The sequence below is a fragment of the Camelus bactrianus genome, chromosome 7 (genome assembly GCF_048773025.1).
Source record: "Camelus bactrianus isolate YW-2024 breed Bactrian camel chromosome 7, ASM4877302v1, whole genome shotgun sequence".
NCBI lineage: Eukaryota > Metazoa > Chordata > Mammalia > Artiodactyla > Camelidae > Camelus > Camelus bactrianus.
The window spans coordinates 60,621,565-60,647,866 of NC_133545.1; the positions used below are offsets into that span (position 1 = coordinate 60,621,565).

The following is a 26,302-nucleotide window of genomic DNA, read 5'->3' on the forward strand; positions in this document are numbered from 1 at the left end:
TAATGCATAATATTTCATGGTGAGATGGTGTCATAACTTATCTAACCATTTCTCTACTGACAGGCATTCACTTTTGTTTCCATTTAACTCACCAAGTGAACAACATTGACAAACAAGTTGTTTTTTAATTCATTTATAAATATTTCCATATCTCCTTTCTATGAATATATATATATATAAACATCAATGAAATAAAATTTACACTATTTTGCATTCCACATTTTTTGGTTAACAAAGTTATTTTCTGATAGCCTCAAAGTTTTTATAATAATGGTGTATTAGCTGCATAAAAATAGATATTAGCTAATCAACAGTTGTAGATTGTTAAAGGAAAACTGGCTCATGTGCTCAATAGAATGCTTGATGCTTTTAAAAAACTTTTTAGCAATAACCTTTAATTTACTAAGTATTCAATCAGTAATCTTTTGAATATAGTTCACCTCACTGATTATTACTTATTACAACTTCTGCTTTAAGTATTTCTAAGTACAACCCATCATCCTACATCTTTATTCTACATATGTTTAAAATTATGTTATTTGGCAAAAGTGTGATGTGTTTGTTCAGCTGTATGCTAAAGAAAGCTTACAGAGCATTCTTCCTGGAGGAAATGGTTGATGTGACCCTCAGCTGAAGACACACTCAGATTGATTCTAGGCATTAGGTATCTCTCCAGTGTGAGAACTGTTGACTGAATGAGTGATCACTGGACATCTCCTTCATTCCTTACATTTAGAATATCTGCACACATATCATTTCCCATATTCATTTCATTCTAATTATTTCTCTGGTATAGATATTAATGTCCATCGAGAGGCTTCCTCTTGCTAAAAACTTTCCTACATTTATTACAGTTTTAAGGTTTCTCCCCAGAATGAGTTTGATTGTGCACAAGAAGGTTAGATCTGTGTTGAAGGCTCTTCCTCACTGGTTACACGTATAACGTTTCTTCTCTCCCATATGAATGTTCTTGTATATTTAAAGGTTAGCTGTATTGCTGAATTCTTGCCCATATTCATAGGTTTTCTTTAGAGTGTGAATTTGTTCTTGTTGATGTAGGAGTGAATGATGACCCAAAGTCTTCCCACAGTGTTTACATCCACATAAGTTGTTTTTCTTTCTCCAGTATGTTTGCTTTTGTGTTGTTTAAGAGATGAGCACTGTAGACTTTTCCACATTGAATAATATTGTAGGGTTTCTCTCCTGTATGAAATCTCTGGTGTATATTAAGCATTAGCTGGATTCTTATTCATATTCATTGTATTTATAGGACTTTTTCTTCACTACGAATTATCACGTATCAAGCCAACACTGAGTTCCCATACGCAGTATATTTAAAGCACTCTATTCAAATGTGGATTCTCTGTACTATATACCATTAGTTTCTTCCTGCAAATATTCTGCATGAAAATTATGTCTTGATTTTTAAATACATTTTTCGTACCAGGACTCAGGCTTTAGTAAAATTATCTTCCTTCCTTCCACAGCTCCTCTTGTTGCTTTAACTGGAAAATTACTCAGATTTGTAAAGCTGAAAACCCGATTATGGGCAAAAACTACATTAGCTTGAGGCATCCTCAATTTCAGCGCAGACAAAACCTAAGAGACATGGTGATAACTTGAAGGCACTTAAAGGAAGAGTACACTTAATCCACAGAGGCCAGATGACTGATCTCACCTCTGTACAGCTTCTCTGAGATGCCAAGCACAGGTGAAGTCAAGAGTCATATACTGGAAGGCCACAATTCTTGGGGTTGCACAGAAAGAACCCGATAGTCACCCTGTCTTCCTCTGTATATACTCTCCTAGGGACAGGCAGAGCGCTAAACTAAGAAGGCGAAGCAGTCAGGAAAAGACAGAAAAGAATATGAGGCTGTGTTAGGAAGATGCTATCACCATGCTCCAGAGCTCAGAGCTTATTTTCTCTACCAGGAAAAAAGCTCATGTTGGTTTAGCATTCCCCTTATTGCTGGTGAGAATCGAGCTTGTATTCATATGAACATGGGTCATTAGATTTCCTCTGAAGTAAAGTGCCAATTTTTCTAATGAGTTTTACCTCTTTTTCTTGATAATTTGAGAAGATTCTTAGCATATTATAGATATTAACTCCATGTCATCTATAATGAAGATTCTGCCCCCCTCAAATTTATCACTTATCTACTGGTTTTGTTTGACAATATTTTGTTTGACAATTTAAAAGTTTTAAAATTTTGGATGAATGAACTGGTCAATCTTTTCTAATTTCTGGTTTTCCATTTTAGTTAAGCCCTTCCTCTCCCCAACACCAGATAATATATGTATTCATAAATTTTCATCACATATCCTTATTATTTTTAATATTTCATGATTTAATTCATGTAGAGTTGTTTTTATATACGATATAATAATAATAAAGGTTTCCAACTTCAGATTCTTTTAGACAGATTCTCAGTTACTTCAGAACCATTAAAAAGCAGCCTGTTGCTTCTAAATTAGAGTATCATATGTGTCATTAAATTCTTTGCATACTAACATCTTTCTCTGGACTTAGTGTCTTGTTCCACGGATCAATTGCTATATGAATACAATTTGTTCTGATTATAGAGGCTTTACACTATGTTCAGGTATTTGGGAAATCAAGCCCTTTCACATTCTTTTTCATACTTCCCTTAGGTCTGTACTTTCCCATATTAAATTCAGTATTATACTATGCAATCCCCTCTCCCAACCCAACTCTGATGGCAGTTCTAGTTAAACAACATTAAATTTATATATTAACTTATAAGTATAGGGGATACAGCATAGGAGAGACTTTCCTACTGAGTCTTCTCATCCAAGAATATGGAATATCTATTTGCCTCGATCTTATATCTCTCAAAAAATGTATTTTCCACAGATAAATTCTATGTTTTTCTTAGTGATTAATTTAATAAGTATTTTGTTGTTTGGGGGCCATTGTAAATGAAATACTGTTTCCACTTTCATTTTTAGTTTCCTAAAGTGAATATAGAGAAAAAACTATTAATTTTCTTATATGAATCTGGAACCTGACCTCCTCTTTTACAAATAATTTTATTAATTCTAATGTTTTTAAATTAGAATCAAGTTGGTTTTTCATATATCTATTTGGCTTTTCACATATACAATATATACACAGTTGACCCTTGAACAATGAAGGAGTTAGGGGTGTCAAGCCTCCACGCAGCCAAAATACTCGAGTAACTTATAGTTGGCCCTCTGTGCATGTGGTTCCTCCATATCCATGCTTTCACATCCACCGAGTCAACCAAGTGCAGATCACGTAGTACTGTAGTATTTAATACTGGAAAAAATCCACATACAAGTGGATCCACACAGTTCAAACTGATGTTGTTCAAGAGCCAGCTGTAATTATAATATGTATTATATATTATATTATAGTATAGTATAGTGTATATAAGAAAAAAATTACTTTACATCTTTTATTTTCTATTGCTTATACTGATTATTACATTTAAAGAGCATTGCAAATCTGACTCCTAGTTTTAATTGAAATATTTTTAGTGTTTCCTCAATTTAAAAGTAAAATTCTGTTGGCGTTGTGGTCTATGTATAGTTTGTATCATATTTAGATTCCCATACACTAACAATGAACTATCAGAAAGAGAAATTAAGAGAATGATTCCATTTACAATTACATCAAAAAGAATAAAATACCTAGAAATGAACTTAACCAAGGAAGTGAAAGATGTGTACAATGAAGTCTATAAGACACTGATGAAAGCAATTAAAGACACAAATAAATGGAAATATATTCCATGCCTATGGATTTGAAGAATTAATATTGTTAAAATGTCCACATTACCCAAAGCAATCTACAAATTCAATGCAATCTCTATCAAGATTCAAATAATATTTTTCACTATAATAGAACAAATAATCCTAAAATGTATATGGAATCACAAAAAAACTCCCAATAGTCAAAGCAATCTTGAGAAAGAACAAAGCTGGTGGTATCACACTAACTAATATTCAAACTATGCTACAAAGCTATAGTAATCAACAGTACGGTACTGTTTATGGTATTGCCATAAAAACAGATAAACTGATCAATGGAAGATCAATGGAACAGAACAGAGAACTCAGAAAAATCCTATGTATATCTGGTCAATCAATTTATGACAAAGGAGGCTCTTGGTTCCAATATACTGTATATATCTTATATACAATGGGGAAAGGACAGCCACTTCAATAAATGGTGCTGGGAAAACTGGACAGCCACGTGCAAAAGAATGAAACAGGACCCCTATCTGACACTACACAAAATCAACTCAAAATGGATCAAGGCTTAAATATAAGACCTGAAACCATAAAACTCCTAGGAGATAACACAGCAGATAAGCTCCTTGACATCAGTCTTGGCAATGACTTTTGGGATTTGACATCAAAAGCAAAGGCAACAAAAACAAAAATTAACAAGTAGGACTACATCAAACTAAAAAGCTTCTGCACAGAAAAAGGAACCATCAACAGAATAAAAAGGCAGCCTATGGAATGGGAGAAAATATTTGCAAATCACATATCTGATAAGGGATTAATATCCAAAATATATAAAGATTCATTAAACTCAATAGCAAAAAAACAAATTTGATTTAAAAATGGGCAGACAAACTGAATAGGCATTTTTGCAAAGAAGTTATACAAATAACCAACAGGTACACGAATAGGTGTTCAACAACATTAATCATCAGGGAAATGCAAATCAAAATGACAATGAGATATCAGCTCACATCTGTTAGAATGGCTATCATCAAAAAGATGAGATAACAAGCATTGGAAAGAATGAAGAGGAAAGAAAACTATTGTGCACTGTTTGATGGGAATGTAAATTAGTGGAGGAACTATGGAAAACAGTATGGAGGTTCCCCAGAAAATTAAAAATAATTGTACTTCATTTAGTCCTCTTCTAGTCTAATTTTTGTAGTTTAACTTCTATTATTTAATATAGCATACAAATAAGAGTTTATGAAAAAATTTATAGACAAAACATTACATTTAAACAAAAATAAAACAGACATACATGTACTAACAAAGACAGAGAACATTATCAATATCCCAAAAGCCCACTATGTACACCTCCCTGATACCGTAACTCTTCCCTTGGTAACCACTATCCTAAATATCGTGTTAATCATTCCCTCCTTTTCTTAATACTATTTTTAAAACCACGTATTTGTGTGTCTCTAAGCAATATGCTATTTAATTTTTCCTTACTTTGAAATTTAAAGAAATGGAATTGTACTGAATGGCTTCTGTGACTTGCATTCCACTACCCATCCCCTGCCCCTTAACTTCATGTTTGTAAGAGTCATACACGCTGCTGCATGGAACTGTGGCTCTTTCATTTCTACTGTTGAGTAATATTTATGGAATAGATATGCTACAATTTATATATTCTTTTCTATCATTGATGAATAGTTAGATTATTCTCATTTTTGTTATTATAAGCAATACAATGACTCACAGCCAAATCCAACTGTCTTTGTATAGGCCATTAGCTAAGAATGTTTTTTACATTTTTAAATGTATGAAAAGTGTCAGCATCTTCATTCATCATCACTCTTACGTTCACTTTACCTCAAATGAAAGTATCTTGATGAAATGAAAGGAACAATTATTAGCCAGTCATGTTTAGTGTAATAACTGGTATTTTTAGTATTTTTTTCATCCAAGCAATTTTATGCTTAATACTTACACATAGTTTTCAACTCTTTTTCCCTCAACCCTGCTGTTTTCAACAAGCTGCTCTTTGTTTCTTTTCCTCCCTGCTAACTGGGAAGTATGTGAGGGATGTGTTCTCTAAATCCTTACATACCAGCAAATTTCTTTCTTTTACCAGGATAGGTAAATGCTCTGTGGGATGCATACAGGATCCTTGGATCATCCTTCTTCTTCTCAGTGGTGATGAAATGTATTTATGCCTTTCCACTCCAGTGTTACAAATGATAAGCCTGATGCTAGTCTAATAATTTTACATTTGCAAGCAAGTTTGCTTCTTTGTTTGCTTTGATTTTGGCCTTGTATTTTTTAAGATTTTCACTCTATGTTTGAAGATTAGCATTTTTACCAGGCTATATACCTGAGTATGGGAAACTTTTTTTAAGTCTTGTCATTCAAAACCAATTGGCTAATCTCTTTCAAATATGAGGCTCAGGTCCTTTTGGAGTACAGAAAAATTTCTTCTGTTTTGTCTAATATGTCTCTCATCCTTTCTTGTCTTTTCTTCTTCTTTCACAACTTATATGTTGGGTCTCCTTCATGATTTCTCTTGGATTTTTGCTCTGTCATTTGGAATTAGTTTGGGGCATTTCTTATGCTTTACCTTCTAGATCACCAATTTGAGTCTCAACAACAACCATCCTTTCCTCTTCAATTCCTCTACTGAAATTTTTAGGTTTAAAATTAACATCGTTGTTGTTAATTTGCTTAAGAATGTCTTTTTAAGGCATACTTGAATATCTTTATTTGTTTTTTGTTTGTTTGTTTCTCTTTTGTTATTCAAGTTGTCATCTGTTTGTTCTGCTTTTTTCCAACTCTCTCTGAGATGTTATATTGTTCTGTTCAGTTCCTGGGTGATGATTTATGATGATAAATGTGGCAGCCTCTAGTCCTCTAAGTCCCCAGTTACTGAAGCAGGAAGGCTGTGATTCTAGGGAGACAAATCAGGAGGAAGTCCCTATGCTCCTGCCCTGTCTGTCCTCCCCACTTTCTTTTAGCATTCTCCCCACAGAGATGAAGAGGATTCCACTGCCTTCATTTCAAAATCCATCGTTTTCTAAAGGCCCAACACTTCCCATATCTACTATATTCGGATTCTAACCATGACCACTCTCTCTCTCTACTCCGCTCCCCAAAGGAAAAACAAACCAAAACAGCCACCTACCCAAGCTCTCACAGCAGCTCTCTCTGGACTCTAACTGCACCAATGCTTTGTAGGAATACCAAGGAAACATCAGACTTCACTCATACCTCCCTACTGATACTCACCAACCCAGCCAACTACAGCAGATGGGTTTCAGTGGGGAGGGTAAGGGAAGTATCTTCCTATCCACCATCTGTATAGAAATCATATAAACTACTTTTGAAATTTCATAAACAAAACCCTCCATGAGAATGAAAACTTAACTCAATCTTTAGTGGAAAAAGGCTATGCTTAGGAAAACTAAGGTCATTTCTATATTATTAACATGGCAATATCATATTATTAACACTGTAGAGCTCATATACCTTTTTCTAGTTCCACCGGGAAAAGTTCCAGCTTTTCTACACGCTTTTCAAGTTCATACTCTGCTGAAGCAGCCACAGGGTCAACTTCATCATTTCTCCTGTCATAGTCTTCGTTGGAATATGTGCTGAAGACCTGCAGTAAGAGGTCAACAAAAATATGATGATCCGGAAAAGACAGCTTTCTTAATTAAAAAAAAAAAATCTTGTAAGTTTACAAAACTACATGAGTTAAAAATTTTATATGATGAATTTCTTCAAAACAACTATTTTGTCATAAAATCAATTGAGATGTTAAGAAAAGGAAAACTGAGTCAGAAGAAAAATAACATTAATTTTAAAAATGTATGAGTCATTCTACCACTTTAATAATCTGGGAGACAAAAGTAGCAACAGAATACATTATTTGGATAGCAATATTCATCACTTTTTATAAAATCAGAGTATACCTTATTGGCTGCAATGAAACTAAAGCAAAGCACCTTGAAGCTACCTAAGCAAATACCCACACTGAACCCGTTTCATGCTATGACGTATACAAGCCCTGATGTTGTAGTGTGTTGGTACCATAATTATACCTCAAACACAGAACCACTGACACTGATTGCTATTCTATACTGTACTGGGCTGTGTTGCCCTCTCATTTGTCATTGTTCATTTTATTTGGATGTAGATATAAATTAAATCCTCACTGAACCTTTCTATGAAACAACTATCAAAATATTGCTCAAGAGCCGCAGAAAAAATAGGATATTGCTAGCTCTTTCTTTCTGACATAAATCATTCAAAAGACTGCTAAATGTGGTTTTTAGATATAGCTGTTAAGAAATTTAATTGTCCTTATTTCTGCTGAAATGTTTATTTTATTTGAAAAGTAACTGGAAATAGGTATACAGTCCCTCACTTAATACACTGAAGAATACTTAAAAGAAATGTAATATTCATCAAGCCAAATTAATCTGCATAATAAAACTGACATTTCAATTAAATTCAGTGATTCTAAAGTATCTAAACTGTGCCTGACAAAACTTTGTCATGTCCTCCAAAATCTTAAAATCTATGAGTGAGCAGTTTAAAAAAAAAACACACACATAAAAAGGGATTAAAAATAGAAAGCGGAACAGAAGGTCAGAGATGAAAGAAATCAACCCTATTGCCTCCAAAGCTGGCTTTGCTAGTCCAGATGTGCTTTACATTCATATTATTGGAAAACTGGCAACTCTTACATGATATAAATGGCAACTATAAACCAGAAATATATATTGCATATATAGAAGCAGATGTAGTGTGGTTCCCAGTGGTATATATTTCTCAAAATTGTGTCATTTTTAAATTTTGTACCAGAATAGATAACTGTTTTTCTTCCTGACTCTCAACATGTTTTCATAGCCTTGTGCCATTCACTGGTCTCTACCACATTTCTCCAACACAGTAAGCATTTCTGTTTCAAAATACACATTTCTAAGGGGTACATTTCAAAGGGCTTTGTACCTTTTTAATTAACCTTTTCATAAAATATGCTTCCTATGCCCCTTCCATAGAAACTTCTAATACATTTCTTAAATCGTTAGGCTTATGGTATTCTCTTGGACAGTCCTTTTGATATGGGACAATGTATAACAGGCTGGAGAGGACCTTCCTAAAAAGCCACAGATCCTAGACATCCTGAAGAAAATGAATAAATGATTTGATTAAAAATTAATGCCAAAAACTTCTAGGTCACAATATTTATAATAATGAAATTATAAGAAAAGTTAATTAGGAGAAAATACTGCCAAATATAAGATGAAATATGAGTATTTATCATATATAGAAGGGCTTTATCAACTTAAACAACTGCATATATAAAGTAGGGAAAAGGAAACTGAGAATTCAACAAAGAAATACTCATGTTCAATAAAGGAGGTAAAGATGCTCACCTTCATTAAAAATTAAGCAAATGTAAATTACAACAAGGAAATACCATACATTCACCAGTAAGAAAAAAACTGCAACACCCAATGTTTGTGAAGATACAGGAAAAAGAATACTCTTGGAAAAGGAGGGAAAAAGTCATAACTTGAGAATAGCTATCAAGATTTTAAATGTAAATGCCTTTCATCCAATAATGCTATATCTAAGTATTTACAGAGATACTTGCAAGTGTGTACAAAGATATATGTGCAAAGAAGTTCATTACAGACTACCTGTAATAGACCAAGATGGGAAATTACCTAAATGTTCAATAATACAGAAAATGTCTTACTAAATTATGATACATACAAACATGTAATTTCATGTGATGATTAAAAAGATCTCTCTGCTGACATGAAAGGCTCTGAAATATATATATTACTAAACCAAAAAAGCACATTGCAGATCTATATCCATATGTATCTATTGATCTATCGGGTCTCTATTTATACACATATAGGTATAAATACATTCTCAATTGGTATAATCCCAATGTTAGTTTAAGATCTCCTAAATTCTCTAGCTATGTAGCTCTTGCCAAATTATAAAACCACTCTAGGCTTAAGTTTCATTATTTACAAAATGGCTATGATAATAATAATGCCTACCATATAAGGTTGCTTTGAGAATGAAATGAGAATCTATATAATCAAGCTGGGTTCAATGTGGAGGGAGGGACAGCTTTCCCAGGGTAACATGAGAAATAACAATATTTCCCCAGATACCTACACGTATCTCATACTCCCAATTTTTGAATACTTCATCTACTATGATGCTTAATGCCCTTGGAACAAAAACCTACAAGACTAATTACGTATGATACTGTAGACTGGCCTGCCAAAATCCCTTCCTGTGTCCAGAGCAATGCACTATCATTACACAATGGCTCATCACCTGCCAGGCTTTGTTTTGCCTTGACCAGGAAGAACCTCAGAGATGAAAGGAAAATTGACCTACATAAAGGTCTCTTCATTTGCCAACATGGTCATGATTCTTTCAATATTCTTAAAATAGTTGTTCTATTTTAATTCATATTACCATAATTGCTTTGCAAATATAAGGATAGTTAATTAATCAAATAACAATCAGAGTCCCTTCATGGATACTACTATAATGCAAAAATGCAAAAACTAAAGGCCAACAGCATTCTGGGTCGTAATATTCAACACCATTCAAGATGTCTATATATATATATACACACACACACATACATGCTCAGTCACATTCACCTTGTTCCTGTGTTATTTCACTGAGAAAAGCAAACAAAAGGATGTTTAAATTTAAGACTTCTTGTTTCAGAGCCAACAAGCGATATTCTATTCCATGATCAAAGGAAACAAAACAAGACCTTATCCCTTGCTTTGCAGCAGAGGCAGGCTTTTAGGGGCAACAAGTTTACAGATACAGTTAGCAATGACATTTCTGACCCAGCAACCCAAGGCTATGAAAAACAAATAAAGTTAAAATTAGCTTATTGTAAGATTTCAACTAGAATCATTCTTTTTCACGTTTCTAGTAGTTTGAGCTAAAGCACTTTTCCAAAACATCAGCAACATGTTTTTCAACAATAAGAAAAAAAAAACAAACAAAAACAACACCCTATTTCCTTTACTTCCTTATGACACATTTTCTTTAATCAATGCAGGTCAAAATGAATTCAGGATTTTCTGTAAATATTGACTGGAAGGAATCTCCCACAAGTCTTCCATAAGGTCTCAGTTCTGCCTGTCATCTGGGTTCTGCTTCATCTCCTGACACATCAAAGATGGAAAATGTTCCAGGTTCTAGCAAGCTGTGTTTCAGATGATGACTTGGCACAGCGTGCTCCTGGAGATTAGCCAGCATTCACAGGCTTCCACAATCGGGACCCACTTATCTCAAGCTTCCTTGGCAGAACTTTAACTCACCTTCACATGATTTTAGTGGCTTGGCTAAAGAGACTCTAAATTGAAACTAAGAAAGTATGGAGAAGACAGTTCATATCATGAAGTTTTAAAAACAAATTTTGTGATAAACCATCTTCAGAAAGGAGGATTCTGACAGCCTTAGAATGATGCATACAACTTCAGTTTCCTTTTCTTCCCCCACTGATTTATAATAGGAAGAATTACAGTTTCTTGATTGCTTAGGGTGTGTCAGGGAGTATGTTGGGTTCTTATTGCAAACTGACATAAGCCAAACTGGAGTTCATAATCATCAGGCATTCGGAGGTAAGAGTTGGCAGTCTCCAGAGATTCTAAATAGGTGAGAGTTTTCTCCTGCATATAAAAACATTGATGAGCAGGAAAGTGAAAAGACAGACCTACAGCTCTATCTTGCAAGCTTGGTAAAGTCCCAGATTTCTGTCCTTTAGTTCCTCTGACAAGTAACCTGCGTGAAGGTATACTTAAAGCAGTTGTGACAATATTCTACTGTAGGATGTGTCTAACCACCTAACTGGATCCCTCAACAGAATCCTACAGTTTAGAAAACAGGACCAAATGAGTACCAGAATTAAGTGCTACTCCAAAAACTAAGCTTGCTTGACTCAAAGTCCATTAACATAAAATATTTCTGAAACCAATCCACACATTTTCAACATCACTCATTTCACCAATTATTTGTAACATTCCTAACTAACATTAATAAACCTTCCTATGCAGATTTAAAGTACATATCTCTGGAGTATGGACTTCTAATTAAGGTCTTTCAAATACTAATCCTAGAGTGATGAGTCATGATTGTTGTACCTGGAATGCTAACTAAAGGCTCCTAAAACAAAGTTATACCTATAAATATTATGATGTGTATGCTGAAATAATTGGAAGTAAATTACAGACAACATAAAACTTTACACAAGTGATTTTTCACTCTTGTACTAACAGATCTGGTAAGTAAGGCAGAAAAGAGTGAGGAGAGTACCCTCTTTTCATATTTTAACATGAGGAATTTTGAAGCACAGAGAACAATACACATGGTATATATGAGAATAACTAATAAAGACGAAGTTATAAGGACAAAAGGTATATTTCACTAATTGTAAGTCTGGTGTTTTCATGGATAACTAAAGAACAGGAAGTGAAAAAAAAATACTCTACATAATGGGAGGTGGAGAGCAGACTAGTCAAAAGGCAACACAAAGAGGCCTATGTTTGTCAGGGTTCTCCAGGGAAACAGAACCAATGAGGTGTGTGTGCGTGCGTGTGTGTGTGAATAAAATATAAAACATATCCTGTATTTGTATTTATATTAAACTAGATTTATTTTAAGGAATTGGCTCATGAGATTAGAGAGGCTGACAAGTCCAAAATCTGCAGGGTGACAGGCTGGAGACCCCAGGAAAAGCTGATGTTGCAGTTCAAGCATAAGGGATTCTCTCTGCTTTGGGGGAGGTCACTCTTTTACTACAAAGGCCTTCTTCACCTGTTGGATGAGTCCCACCCATATTACAGAGGCCAGTTTGTTTTACTCAAAGTCTGCCAATTTAAATGTTAATCTCATTCAAAAACACCCTCATGGAAACATCTAAAATAATATGTGACCAAATATCTGGCCATCATGGCCCAGCCAAACTGACACATGAACTTAACTACCACAAAGCCCTTAAAATAGAGTATTTTCTGGCTCCAAAAACTAGTGTTTTGACATCTAACGAAGATAATCATATCTAGAGAGTGTTTTTCTTGCATCACTGGAGTGTTATAAATTTTCATGTCCCCAGACATATACATAGGATGTATATAAAATCCATGATAAAATCAAACATATTTTTGTCTTATCAGTGGCACCAACCACTTCATACTTGCAGCTAATCAACAACCAAATATGGAGGATGAAAACTCTTCAAATTTAGAATAGCTATGGTTGACTCTGTGGAAAGATAATTAAATATAAGAAAACTTTTTATGAAAGAATAATTCAAAATAAGTGGAGTTTCATTAAGGTCGCATATACAGAAATTATCAATGAAATAAAAAGATTAGAAGGTCCTGTATCTCTTCATTTTGACAAAATAGAACTCAATTATAAGTAGTATAATTATCTGCAAGTATATATTGTTAAAGCACCTGAAAACTTTTAAGAGTAAGTTTAATATGTCCTTGCAAAAGCAGTTTATGCCATTAAAGTAATCAGGAAGAAATCTCATCATAAATAAATACAAACAGCTCATTCTAAATTTGGACAAATTCTAAGACAGTGAAGTCTAAATTAGTGAGTTTTTTAAGGAGACAGTTTAACAGAAAACTGGCCAATTCTACTGATGTTCATGTTTTTCATAGTATTTCTCAAATTATAATAAACAATTCAACACATCCATGAGAAATCAGCAATGTTCTCTTTCAGCTCAGCCAGACTTTTAGGTTAAATCTGAGACATATGCTTTACAAACTGACAACTGGTGGCCAGCATGAAATAAATTGGTGGCCTTGGTCCAGTTCCCACTGGACAGATGTCTTCATCACAGAAAAACTGAACTAATTAGCACCAACTGACACCATTTGTGGGGGTGGGGTAATCGCCTTAGAGAAATAACTGACTTCCCATTTACAGAAGTTAATACTCTTGCATAGATGCAACAGGATGAGTTAGTAAGTCAGAGTCTGTTCTAGCATTTGTCTTGGCAGTTGGGATTTGCTCCTTCTCACTACCAGTGCCAGCACTGTGTTTCTAACAGCCCATGGAGGGAGATTATTCTAAATTGTCTAAATAGGTAAACGGAGGGGAGTTCTACGGCATGTGTGGAGAGTGAAGTTCAAGAAGAGAAAGGGGACCACTGGCCACGCCAAACAGGGTTTGAGGCTGGAGAGAGAAAGGCTTTCCTAGGGTAAAGAAGTTCTTCATGTACAGTTTACACTCCCTGTGCAAAGCCTCCAATGGAGATCATATCTCTGATGGGAGGCTTAAGGGTTATCACGAGAACTCAACACTAATGAGGTCTTAGGAACCTTGAGAGGAGTACGCCCCAGGTTTTATCTGGAAACAAAGTAAAAGGGAACTTGACTGATTGTTCAAGGATACCATGAGAAGTAACAGTGCAGGTTAAAATCAGAAGGCCTCCTAACACAAGGAACTCTGTAATCCTCTCAAAAGTTGTGCGTTTACCCAGGGTGATGGAAGAAAATGTGAAAACATGGATGAGACAAAATTGCCAGCCAAACAAGTGGGAAAGGATCTCAAGAAGGTTAACTTTAATACAGCAGAAGAAAGGAATGAGATGTAAAGCATCCAAGTGCTGGGTGAACTAAAATTGATTCCTACTCCTTAGATAATAGAATGGGCTGACAACCAGACTCCTTACACCGACTGTCACAGGTTTTTGATGTGCCAGCTTGATGAGGCTACAGTTTCCAGTTATTTAATCAAACACTAATCTAGGTGTCACTATAAGGTATATTGCAGATGTGATTAAAGTCCAAAATCAGTTGACTTTAAGTAAGGGAGATTACCCAAGATAATCGGGCTGAGCCTCATTCAGTCAGTTGAAGGGTCTTAAGAGCAGAGCTGAGGCTTCCTAGAGGAAGAAGAAATTCTGCCTTTGGACAGTAGCTTTAGCCTATTCCAGAGTTCCACCCTCCCTCCCATCTTGATGCCCTGCCCTACAGATTTCAAACTTGCATACCCAGTCCCTATATTTGCATAAGCCAATTCCTTGCAATATATCTCTTAATATATGTCTCCTACTGGCTCAATTTCTCTGGTTGAACTCTGACTGATAACACCAACACTCCAAGTTTTCATCACAGGGCAAACTGCAGTTATTTAGAGCAGTGGTTTCTAAAGTGCTGACTGTGACCTATAGGGGTTGTAAAATCAATCTAATGGGTAATGAATAGCATTGAGAAAGTTAAATAGAAAAGAATAGAAAACATCAGTGTTCGTTACAATCAGTAAGAGTATACATTTACTTTAAAACTTTCAGTTTTATTGAAACACACACACATGCATGTACCATGTCTTGATGTAAAATGGTTATGATTTAGAGACTAAAAAACAGGATACTTAAGCAATAAATCTTTTTAAAAAATCTAATCCACAGAGAATTTCCATTTAATTTACATTCTATTCTAAAAATCAAAACTGGCAATACAAGCTTCTCTAACTACTGAGTCCATGAATGACGACAGTAGATGCAGAAAAAATTACCCTTCTCACTTCCTCTCCTTCTTGAGCCACTGATTCTTATTTCATTTTTTTTAGTGAGCACCAGCTCAGTGGTTGGCACTGTGGTCAGACATCTCACATCTGTGACCCTAACCAGCATAAGAACTGGAACGGAGATGAGGACGATGCTCCAGGAGCATACAGTGGAGATATCTAAGCCTGCCTGAGAAAGAGGGGAGGAATAGTGAACAAGAAAGGATTTCCAAAGAGATCTTAAAAGCACAGACTTCAGCCAGCTGTGGTTACCATCAGCAAATAATAAATGGGGGAGGGAAGGCATGTGGAAGGCACGCTGAGAAAAAGAACAGCATGTTCAAGGAAGGAATGAGAGAGAAGAACAGAATTATGGACCAAGAAGTAATATGATATGGCTGAAGCTGGAGTGGTAAATGAATGCTAAGAGGTGGGATAAAAGCATGTGGGGACAGCTTTGTGACATATGGTCTACTGTGTGAATAAAATTCATTATGCTCTAAACTTGAAAGAGAATGGGAGTTTATGAAGAGGATCAGAGGGGACCAAAATTGGAAGGAGAGATGAGCTAGAAGTCCTAGGAATCCTCTACCTTCACCCATTTGAGAGGACTTAGAGGGAGCCTAGGCCTGCAATGTACTAAAAGACTTTCCCCAAAGTGCCCCTGGTGGAGCGGCCAGTTGTGCACATGACAGCAGAAGGCACTGCCCTTGCACAGGGGCTGGGAAGCAACAAGAGCAGAGGCATCATCAGTCTCAGAAGGAACGTTGAGTAAACCAAGGCACTGAGAGCTGGAGCTCCTTTTCCAAGGTCAGCCAGGACAACAGAGGCACGTGAATGACAACAGCAATAAAAGACCTAACTCTGCTAAATTTCTGGGGTGAAATTATGTGGAAATCATGCAAAGTAAAGGCCTGTCTGAAGCCCTAAACTTCAGGAGTGTGCTGGTCTCTAGATGAGAGAACCTATACTTGAGGTTTACCCCCTCTTACCAGAGGTCAAATAATAAAAGCAAAGGTTGCATAATTTTTTAAAAATCTCCAACAGGTTCAAATGCTAATAGAGCTAAAAAATTGTTTTACCAAGCATTTTTAGCACCAACTGAGACCTACATAATCAACTGAAAATTTTAATTTCTGTAAAGGTCATGAGTAGAATACGCTTAATTTTTAACTATGCAAGCTGAGGCCAGACATCACATGGTGGAAAAAAACAGAAAAACAAGACTGAAACACAAATAAGCAATTGTTAGAGAATGCATATATATATGAGGACGCTGATGCTATGGTACAAGGCTGAGCTTGTACACCTAAGTCTGGATGCAACAGAAACTTTACTACAGTCTGTACAGCTGTGATCCAATGTTTAAATTAATCATGCTACCCCACAAAGTAGAAAAGACTCTGCTTTCTTATAAACAAATTGTCCCTTCCATTTAGACTTCTCCAAGAACTACAGTCAAATGTAATTGACCGATTCTGGATCATCAATGAAAATGTCAACATACGCAACATCTACAAATGGTATCTGTCCCATTCTTCCCTTATTTATAGGCAAAACTAAAGGGCAGGCGTGCTTTACAGGAAACAAGATAATGGGCTATTTTTGTCAAAACATGTGGAGGACAGTGCTATCACATTAATTCTTGGTGTATTTGACGTGAACGCTGACATTACTTCCATTATCATAGGATTAATGGTCAATCGGGGGATCAATGACCCTTGAATCACACTAACTTTGACCTCATATATATTGTAATAGAAATGATGACTTTGTAAATACTATGTTAACCATGATGCTTCTTAAAAGAAATGCCAGCAAAGCTAAGCTAAAAATAGGTGACTGCTCTGCAATCAGGGAAAAGGATGCAGTAACTACTGCTACCTGGGTCCTTGATGCTACTTGGTCCTTGGTCCCACACTTCTGGACCAGTTCAATGCCTTTACAACACCTCAAATTCAAAGGGCCTCAAAGCAAAACTGTAGTGTCTCCCATCCTCTACAGTGGAATTGGGAGATGGGCTTGGGGTGGGGAACAGAAACAGAGAATGAATGCATGAGTGATTTTATATTTCTTCTGCATACTTTTTCTGTGGTTTCCAATTCTGTATAATGACCAAATATTACTTTCTGGGGGCGAGGGGTAGAGTACGGAAGGCATGCTTAAAAGCCTCCTAGGGTTTTCCACTCCCTCAGGAATAAAGTTCACATATTTTAGGACAGCAGAATTTTCTAAGATCTGACTCCGGCCTACCCTGCCAGCCTTCACCTAGCACTACTTCCTTTCACTCACCTTATGGTACAAAAAATGCTACTACTTTGTTACATGTCTGCAAAACTCTTTTTCACCTTTCCTGGGGTCTCTCCTTTAGAATTTACCACATGCTATACATTGTTTATTGTATATGTGTATGATCACATTTTCTAACCAAATAGAGTAAGTAGTCTTATTCCTCTTTCTACCATTTACTAGTTTTGTTTCTATTTTTCACATTTATTAAGGTACAGTTAACGAATAGAAACTGTATCTTTTTAACAACATGATGATTTGATCAAAGTGTATCTTGTGAAATATTTACCACAATCAATACCATCTACTGTTAGCAGTACAATGTCCTAAAAGCAATGGGTCTTTTGTAATCGTCAGTGATCTCTATACGGACAGTATCGTAAGTCAGGCCTGCTTCTGAACAAGTGAAAGTGATCTTCATAAGCAAGAGGGAGCCCCAATTATAAAAAGCTTTAAAATAAAACTTACAACTTCAAAACAAAGAACTCTTCATATATGCACAGGTTGGGATTATTTTAGTGGCCATTCATTAGCCAAAAAAACCTGCAATAAAATTCAGTTAGCATAATCATTTGCAAGGCTGTATTCTAGAAGAGATGACAATAACATAGTCTTAATGATTATTTATGTCAGAGATCAAGTATTACCAAAAATGAGTACTTATTATTAAAGTTAATTTTATATCCTACTGAGGATAATACCAAAAAGACCACTGCCCTCCTATTTCAGAGGCCAGTTAGCTCCTGGTAAGAAATTTTATAATGTTCCCCTTTTGATCAGATTAGTGTGATTGACAAGAGAAGTCAGTTTGGTAGAACTGACTGCTTTTTAAATGTATTTTGAAATGCTAATTTAAAAGTGTATTGGTAGGAATAGGTCAATCAAGGATAAAAAAAATGTGCTTTATTGGTTATGAAAGTGTAACATTTGAGAGATATAATATCAAATATCAGGTTCTCTGGTTGAAATGAGAGACTGGCAAGAAGAATATAAAAGTATTTATTTCATTTGTGGTTAGGCAGAGGATTTAAATACATAAAAATATTAAAAGTGGCTGGCTCCTTTGGTAGCCTTGAGTGTAATATCTGTCCATAAGTGGTAATAGGTCAGTTAAGGTCCTAATGTCTCATAACTGTGCAGACTCACTGATTAAAATCCAGCAGTCACTCTTACAGCTTTGTGTTCTGGTCATGATGGTCTATCACGAGAAACTACATCTGCTGATGCCTATCCTCTCTCAAACCAGAAAGACCCAAAAATAGAGTGTGTAAGAGATCAAGTCTACCAAAACCTGTTCCCATGTTGTCTCCACCTGCCATACCAATGTCGAGAGGGTAAATGTGTGTGTCATGTGCCTAAATTTGATGTATTCAAACGTTTGTCTCTTAAGAATCAACTGACTTCATTGAAGGCTTAGAAGAAAAGTTTAATACAAAGGAGAATGTACCTCATCCTTAGACTTTGGAAGAAACAAAAAACACTGTTTCAAAGTATAGAACTCAATTTCTTGAGTATTCTGAAGCCTCATCAGGACAATGTCCTCCAACATTGCAGTCACTTCTTTCTCCAGAACTCCTTGACCCTCAATCAATCACTTAGTGTTTATATCCCGCCTTTTATTTGTTAATAATATTTTACATATTTAAATTTTATCACTATCTGGCATCTTCAACACAAAAGTCTTATTCTCTATTACATCTCCTTCACTTGGCATTGTGCTTGACACAGGGTGCCTACTCAACAGATGTTTGCTGATGGAAGTGCCTTATAAGGGAGCCTGTCCTACAAATGCATTTCATTTGGAAATTTTGTAACTAAACTCCTTGAACAGGTTCTCCATTCATTCACTCAGTTGTTCAAGCTTTCCAGATAAGCTGGCAACATGAGCAAAGAGCCTTCCTCACTCTTCTGCTCTACCCTGCTGGCTTCCACTACAAGCTCTGGCATTTAAGGCACTGACATTCTGGCAGCAGCTACAGGCAGCATAATAATAAAACACAGGGAACCAGTCCTTCACAAAAATAGTATTAGACACAGGACAGAAAAAGTTGGTCCTCTGGTGGTTGGGCCTGTTCCACTGCTGACTCTTTCCACTTCTTCCTCAATATATATAATGTAAATGTCTGCCTATCAGCCACGTCATAAGAATTGAAAAGAAAATTTTAACAGTGACCATTTGGTGGACCATGAGGAGAAGCGACCCACTGTGTTTACAGGTAAACAGAAGACTCGGAAGGACTTTTCCTTTAAATGCATTCAAAAATATCTAAACAGAGAAATGACAGGTAGGTGACAATGGGGAGATGAGGAAGAGTAAGATAATTGTAGCTATCACTGAGTGACTCTTCTGATAAGTGATCATCTGAATCCCATAATGGTCCTATTTCGCAGATCACTGAACTTCAGGTTCAGAGATGACAGGTAGTTTACCCAAAGACACATGAAAAATATATGTGACAACTGAAACCTAAGCCCAGGTCTGGCTGAATTAAAAGTACATGCCCCTTCCCTCATGCCATACAGCTTTAGTAGAGGAAGCATGATTAAAAACACAAAAATATAAAATAAGCACCCCCTACGTAGAATAAACAACACATCACTCTACAACTGCAAAGGTCCGATAAATAAACAGAAAAAAATCAAACTTACTAGGAACTAAAGAAATGAAAATTATGAAAGTCCTTTTTTTATCTATAAAGATTTAAAAGCAGGCAATGGGACAAACTGTCACTCTAAGACACTATGGCTAAAGTAAACTGCTATAAGTTTCTAGAGGGCAATATGTTAAAAATCTTGAAAACTTTAGTATCAACTGACCTAAAAGATTCTAAGGATTTAATCTAATAAAATCATAGATTATATTTATCCAGGAATGTAGGTACAATGACATTAATCACAGTATTATTTACAAAAGTAGAAAAAACCAAAGCAATTTAAAATCAAAAAAGGAAGAATGAATAAATAATGACATATCCAAAAGGTGGAATACACTGATTCTTACAGATATACCATAATCAACATGTTCTATTAAGTTTATTTAATCACACAGAAATGTTCAAATATATGGTATGTGAAAAGGTTATAAAATCACATATGTATATACACACAGAAATATACATACACAGACTATAAATGATCCCAATTATGTATATACATATAGACATAATAATTATAGAGGGTACTAGAATTATGAATGACTTTTATTTTCCTTAAATTTTTTTAGCTTTTAAAAAAATGTAGTGTTAGCAAATAAATGCCATTTAAAAAATACTCATTACCAAATCTTTAATGATTAACAAGCCTAAGTGTTTCCAGATACTGCAGAAGCAAGTTTATCTGGTTTTATATTAATTTAAAATATATTTTCATAGCACTTCCAGCATTAATTTATATAGTGATAACTGATGTTTGTGATGATGAGACTGAGGAACAAAAAGACCACCTGGTTTGTAAATTTTAAATGCAAAATAGAATCATATTCAGATTTTTACAATAATATATAATAAGCATGTATGTGCTGAGCAGTTAGAAACTATGCTTTACAGTTAAGGTATCACTGACTAAAAGAAATATTTGAAAGTTTTGACCTTCAATACTAAAACACTACAGAAGCCTTGATCCTCAATAACAAAGATACAAATTCTACTTCTTATGCAAGAGAGCTTAGTTACTGGAACACTCTGGTTTTAGTTCTGAGAACATGTTATAGGAAAAGTCGGCTGTATATTCTCTCCTTTCAGACATCTGGCTGAGGGTCTGCTCAGTGGAAAATTACTGCTCATGCTGAGAAAAAACTAAATACTATGCTTTGGTTGAAGTTTTCTGGGCTGTTTTTGTGTTTATGTGGAATGATTTTTTTTCATCATGTGAAAAACAGAAGAACTGGTCCCCTGAGTTACATCTCTAGATAAGTATGGCATACTGATCAGTCTGAATAATATAACTATTTAAAACTCAGTAAAATTATGTTAGTTTAATTCAGAAAAAAAATTAGCTTCTAAAGTATACAATCACAGAATTTTACAACCGGATGGAATCTTGGCATTTGTGCAAATGGGGATACAAATAAACACCACACAGGATGCTCCCCTTTATTCTCTGGGGAACTAACCAGGTGAATAATGCTGGCAAAGTTCAGCCATCTCCCAGCATCTTGAAGGCAATCAGTGCTTACTGTTCAAGTTAGGGGAAGGACAAAAGAAACATTTGCCCTATCTGATCTACTCCCTTACTTTAGTTTCAGGGGAAGCAATCCAAGACCACACAGTTAATCAAGCCTGATACTAAAATAGTAATTTCAAGATGTGTTATAGAGTATTCTTGATACTACCTTGTATTCCTTCAGAACAGTTTTCTATAAAAAGCCCAAGGACCAAAATACAAGTCCTTTCATATGAACCAAAATGTGCCCTCCTCAGAAGACGATTCCAATTTAGATGTCACAGTTATATTTCACATATAAGTTTTATGCATTAAAAAGCTTTTGAAAAGAATATATGTAAAAATGACAGTAATTGTTTTAAGGTAGCTCGACTGCGAATTTGTTTTACTGTTGTAATTATTTTCATATTTTGGTTTTCTGCACAAAAATTGAAATGAAATTCACTTAATTTTCTTTTGAAACAGCAATACATTAGCATTCCTGCTTATAAATTGATGTCAGTATACTGACTCAGAAGATATGCCCTTCACTTGTGTTATCTTAAGAAAGTTGACCTTTTAGGTCCACATTTTCCTCATCTGTAAAAATGAGTGGAATGAAGTAAATGGTCTCCAAGATCACTTTCACCTCTGAAATTCCAAAACTACACTGACAAAAATCTGCTATTTGAAAGTAGAATACTACCATTCCATTAATGGTTTCCAGTCTTAGCAGGGTCACTGATTGGGAGAAATGGAACCACTTTTCCCCTGGCTTTATTTTTCTTGGGAAGGGGCATCAAAATGAGGCCCCCTCATACTTTCACACCACTCAGATAAAAATGTTTTACTTATCTGGCTGATCCTTTACGGATAAGAAACAAGGCCTGTGTGACTGCTCTTCTCCTTTGGAAGCAGGAACCTATATTCTGGTCTGCTCCTCAGTGCTGTAATTTTTAGGGCTTTCTCTGGGGTGGAGAGACCTGGTGTTTTCCAGTGCCAGCAGGAACTGAGTGGGTAAGTCTAATTTTGGAGTTCAGAATTCAGGAAGACCGATGTTCCCACAACCTCAGGTACACCTTCATACCCAATCTTTACTACGGGAACTTTAATCTCTACAGCTATAACTTTGTCAAGTTATCTCACAAGTGGTTTAGTTCTATCAGAGAAGAGGAATAACTGTCCATTAGGTTCCTCAAATCCTAATCCTCAAAAAAGTAAAGTTTGGTCATGAACACAGGCAATTACGGGTGTAGCTTATCCTCTTTAATGTTAAGGTTCCCTAATTGCAAAGTGTTTTCTGAGTACTTATAAATTTCAGTAAAACTTCCAAAATTTAAAGTTAGAAAGCATGTAATACAGAATGCCATGGCTCAAAAAAGAAAAAAAAAAAAAAAAAAAGGAGACTCTTATAAGGACATCACCATTTAAGTCTCTTAAGGAAAAATCAGAGAAATAGGCCCAGTATATTCCACCTCCTTAAACAGCTTGAGCTTCTTCCTCCCTTCCAGCGACAAAAGCTCTTCTCATTGATAAATTACATTGACTATTACTTATCAATTCAACTCTCAGCTACTACTCAGGTAGCACTCTAATTACCCCAGTTGTCACTAGAGTACTCTTCTAAAAACTCGAATTTCATCAGGATTCTACTCTGCTTAAAGAGTCAAAATTTTTTTTGTTTGTTTCAAATTTAAAACCTCCAAGGCTTCTTATAAGCCATGAGATAAAAAGTTCCAACAATATAACAGATCTTAAAAGACTTTTAAAATTTTTCACTTCTCATCCTCTCCCTGACACATTCTTAGTATCGCCAGCAATCTCAAGATCTCAAACTATTTAAAACAGCCAGAATTCCCTTTTATGATCCTTCTACCTGTCTTACAAACAACCTAACCTGTAAGATTCCATGTAGACATTACTTCATTTATGAACCTCTCTTGACTGACACAGCTGGAGTTAGGAGCATCTTCCACGCAAGTTCTATTTTCTCTATTACAAACTGTTGACTTTGGTTCAGTTCCAGGGGATGTTGGTAGGTGTTGCCTTAAAAAGGATTTCCTGGCTAATACAACTGGGAAAAAATCAAACACTACATTCATGATGAGTATTATCAGAATAAAGCCACAAAGAAGACCTGGGATTACAAAACAACAATGATGACTACAACAACAGCAACAACAACAAAACAAAGCCCAGGATTGGCTAAACTTATTTGAAACTTTTTTATTTTATTTTACTGTTTTGGTAGCACACCTGTAACCATGCTGGAGAATAGTGTTCCAAGGGAAACACAAATATATTAGATCACCTACCCCTTTACCATAAGTATTTCACCATGTTTCTCTCACTTTTCCCATGAAACTATGAGTCAGTCCTTCAAGCATTATAGTCCATGATCTAGCAAAGAGACTGCCACATTAGAGATTCAATAGCATTGTGAACAAAGGGCATTTATTTTATTTGTAGTTTCAACTAAAATTGTAATAAGGAGACTAAAATTTCTAATGAGTTACAATTAATGAATGTTGTATTTTAAGAAGTAGAGTATTTATCTTTAAATAAATTATTAGGGCCATACTTGATTAGAGAAAAAGAAATCCAAAACACATCACCAATTTTCAGTGGGATAAAAGTAACTATACATTCTAACTGGGTCCTATACATTCACATCTGAATTATGTTTACTTCTATGTCTTAAAAAGTCAGGAAATGAGAAGACAAACTCACATTCTCAGCACAACTACAATAAGTGTGTTTATGTGGCTTTACAGAATGAAATGACAATAATTTGATCAGCCTTATGCTTTTGGCCCTCTCATATTCTAAACTTTCTTTTTTTTCTGAAGTGAAATAGCATTTTCCTGAATTTCACTGGCTTCTTTCTGAAGTATTAACTACTTTATAAGTCATGTTCGCTTTCTCTGAACTTGTTATAACATCTACTTGGTTCCCTTGTATCATACGAGTAAATTACATTTTTTAATGCATATTTATTATTAAATCTGTATAAAAGACATGATTTTACATTTTTTCTGAAAATTATCTCAACACAGTAAATAAAAATTTAAAAAATGACAAGGAAGTCAAAGAAGGAAATGGAAGATGTAGGAGAGGGAACATTTTTTTCTCTACTCTCAAGTTCTGTCAATGGGGATGACAAATTAAAGTGACAGAAGACATATTAACAGGAGATAATGCATACACATTTTACTGATGTCTTTAAAATCCTAGGGCCTTCAAAGAAAAGAAGTGAAAACCCAAAGAAGTGATTACACCTGGGGGTTTATAAACCATTTTAGCAAAGGGTAATGAATTGTGAGAAGTGACTCAACAAACAAAAAAGGGCTCAGGGCTGCTGGAGGTGGTAAATAGCAGAAAGGTAACTAAGAAATGTAAGGTATAGTTCTCTAGAAAGGTCTGTTATGCAGACTCAGGTCACCTCCAGTGATAAAAATCAGTGTCCTCTTCTTGGTACGGGAAAGGAGTTGGGGAGAGGGCATGTGTACAAAAGGATATTTATTTCACTTTTACAAAGGAAAATTTATGCCCTGCTTTTAGGAAGAAAGGGGGCGGGCAAAGAGCTCCTCCTTTATCTGTTGTTTCTCACTTGCCTTCAGTTCAAAATAACCCTTACGCTAAAACGGCATATTTGAGGACAGCATATTCTGATACCCTTCAAAGTATACTAATATCCTCATATCAGTAACAAGTTGGTAATAGATAGTCTATTTAATTAAAAAAGATAGATTGTATAATTTGAATTTTTAAAGACCACTAGTAAGTATAAATAACAAAGGAAGAACTGGAAACAAAAACTATAACAAATTAAGTTGGTAAAATTAAGATCAAACATTTTTGTCATAACCGTAATTGCTTACTTAGCACTCAGCTATTTAAATGAATAAGGATTTGAGACTGGATTAAAAACTAAAACCCAACTGTATATTTACACAAAAGGTTCATTTAGAATAAACTCACTCAAAAAAGTTGAAAGTAAAATGGCACTTTGGAAAGAATCATCCAGTGAAATGAGACAAGAAAAAGAAATAAAGGGTATAAACATTGAAAAACGGTATAAATATTAGAAGGAAATTTAGAAAGATTATTAGATGGAATTTGCAAGTGATATAACTAAGACAAAAAATCAACTGGAAAATATTAGCTACATTATAATTAAGGAGTCAGGTTAAAAACTAATATGTATAAACTGAAAGCTTTCTCATATATAAACAGTAATGACAGAAAATCTAATGGAAGAAAATACTGCATTTATGATTATCTCAGGAATTAAGTCCCACTGAATATTAAAATATTAATTTCTACTGAACTTATAAACTCAATGGATCCTCACTTAAAATAACCTACAAATTTTATGGTCCTTTTATTTTTATCTATGACAAAGATGTTTAAGTTTGCCAGGAAAAAATACACATTAAAGAATGAATTAGAAACTTCTAGGCAAAAATAGTGTTGGAGAAGGGTAGCTAGATATAAGAGCAATTTTAAAGTATTACAAATGTATAATAATAAAGACTGCTTATAACTAGTAAAATAGTACACT

At 35.0% G+C, this 26,302-nt stretch overlaps 1 protein-coding gene across 9 annotated transcripts in view; it reads right to left on the reverse strand.

The window, feature by feature from the left end:
- The window catches only part of PPP1R9A (protein phosphatase 1 regulatory subunit 9A), a 261,326-nt gene that overhangs the window by 114,978 nt on the left and 120,046 nt on the right, over positions 1 to 26,302 (reverse strand). For all 9 annotated transcript variants that reach the window (XM_010972537.3, XM_010972521.3, XM_045508665.2 and 6 more), the window contains exon 3: positions 7,246 to 7,378. In XM_010972537.3, the coding sequence (XP_010970839.1) occupies positions 7,246 to 7,378 (133 nt within the window). The remainder of the gene's footprint in view (positions 1 to 7,245; positions 7,379 to 26,302) is intronic.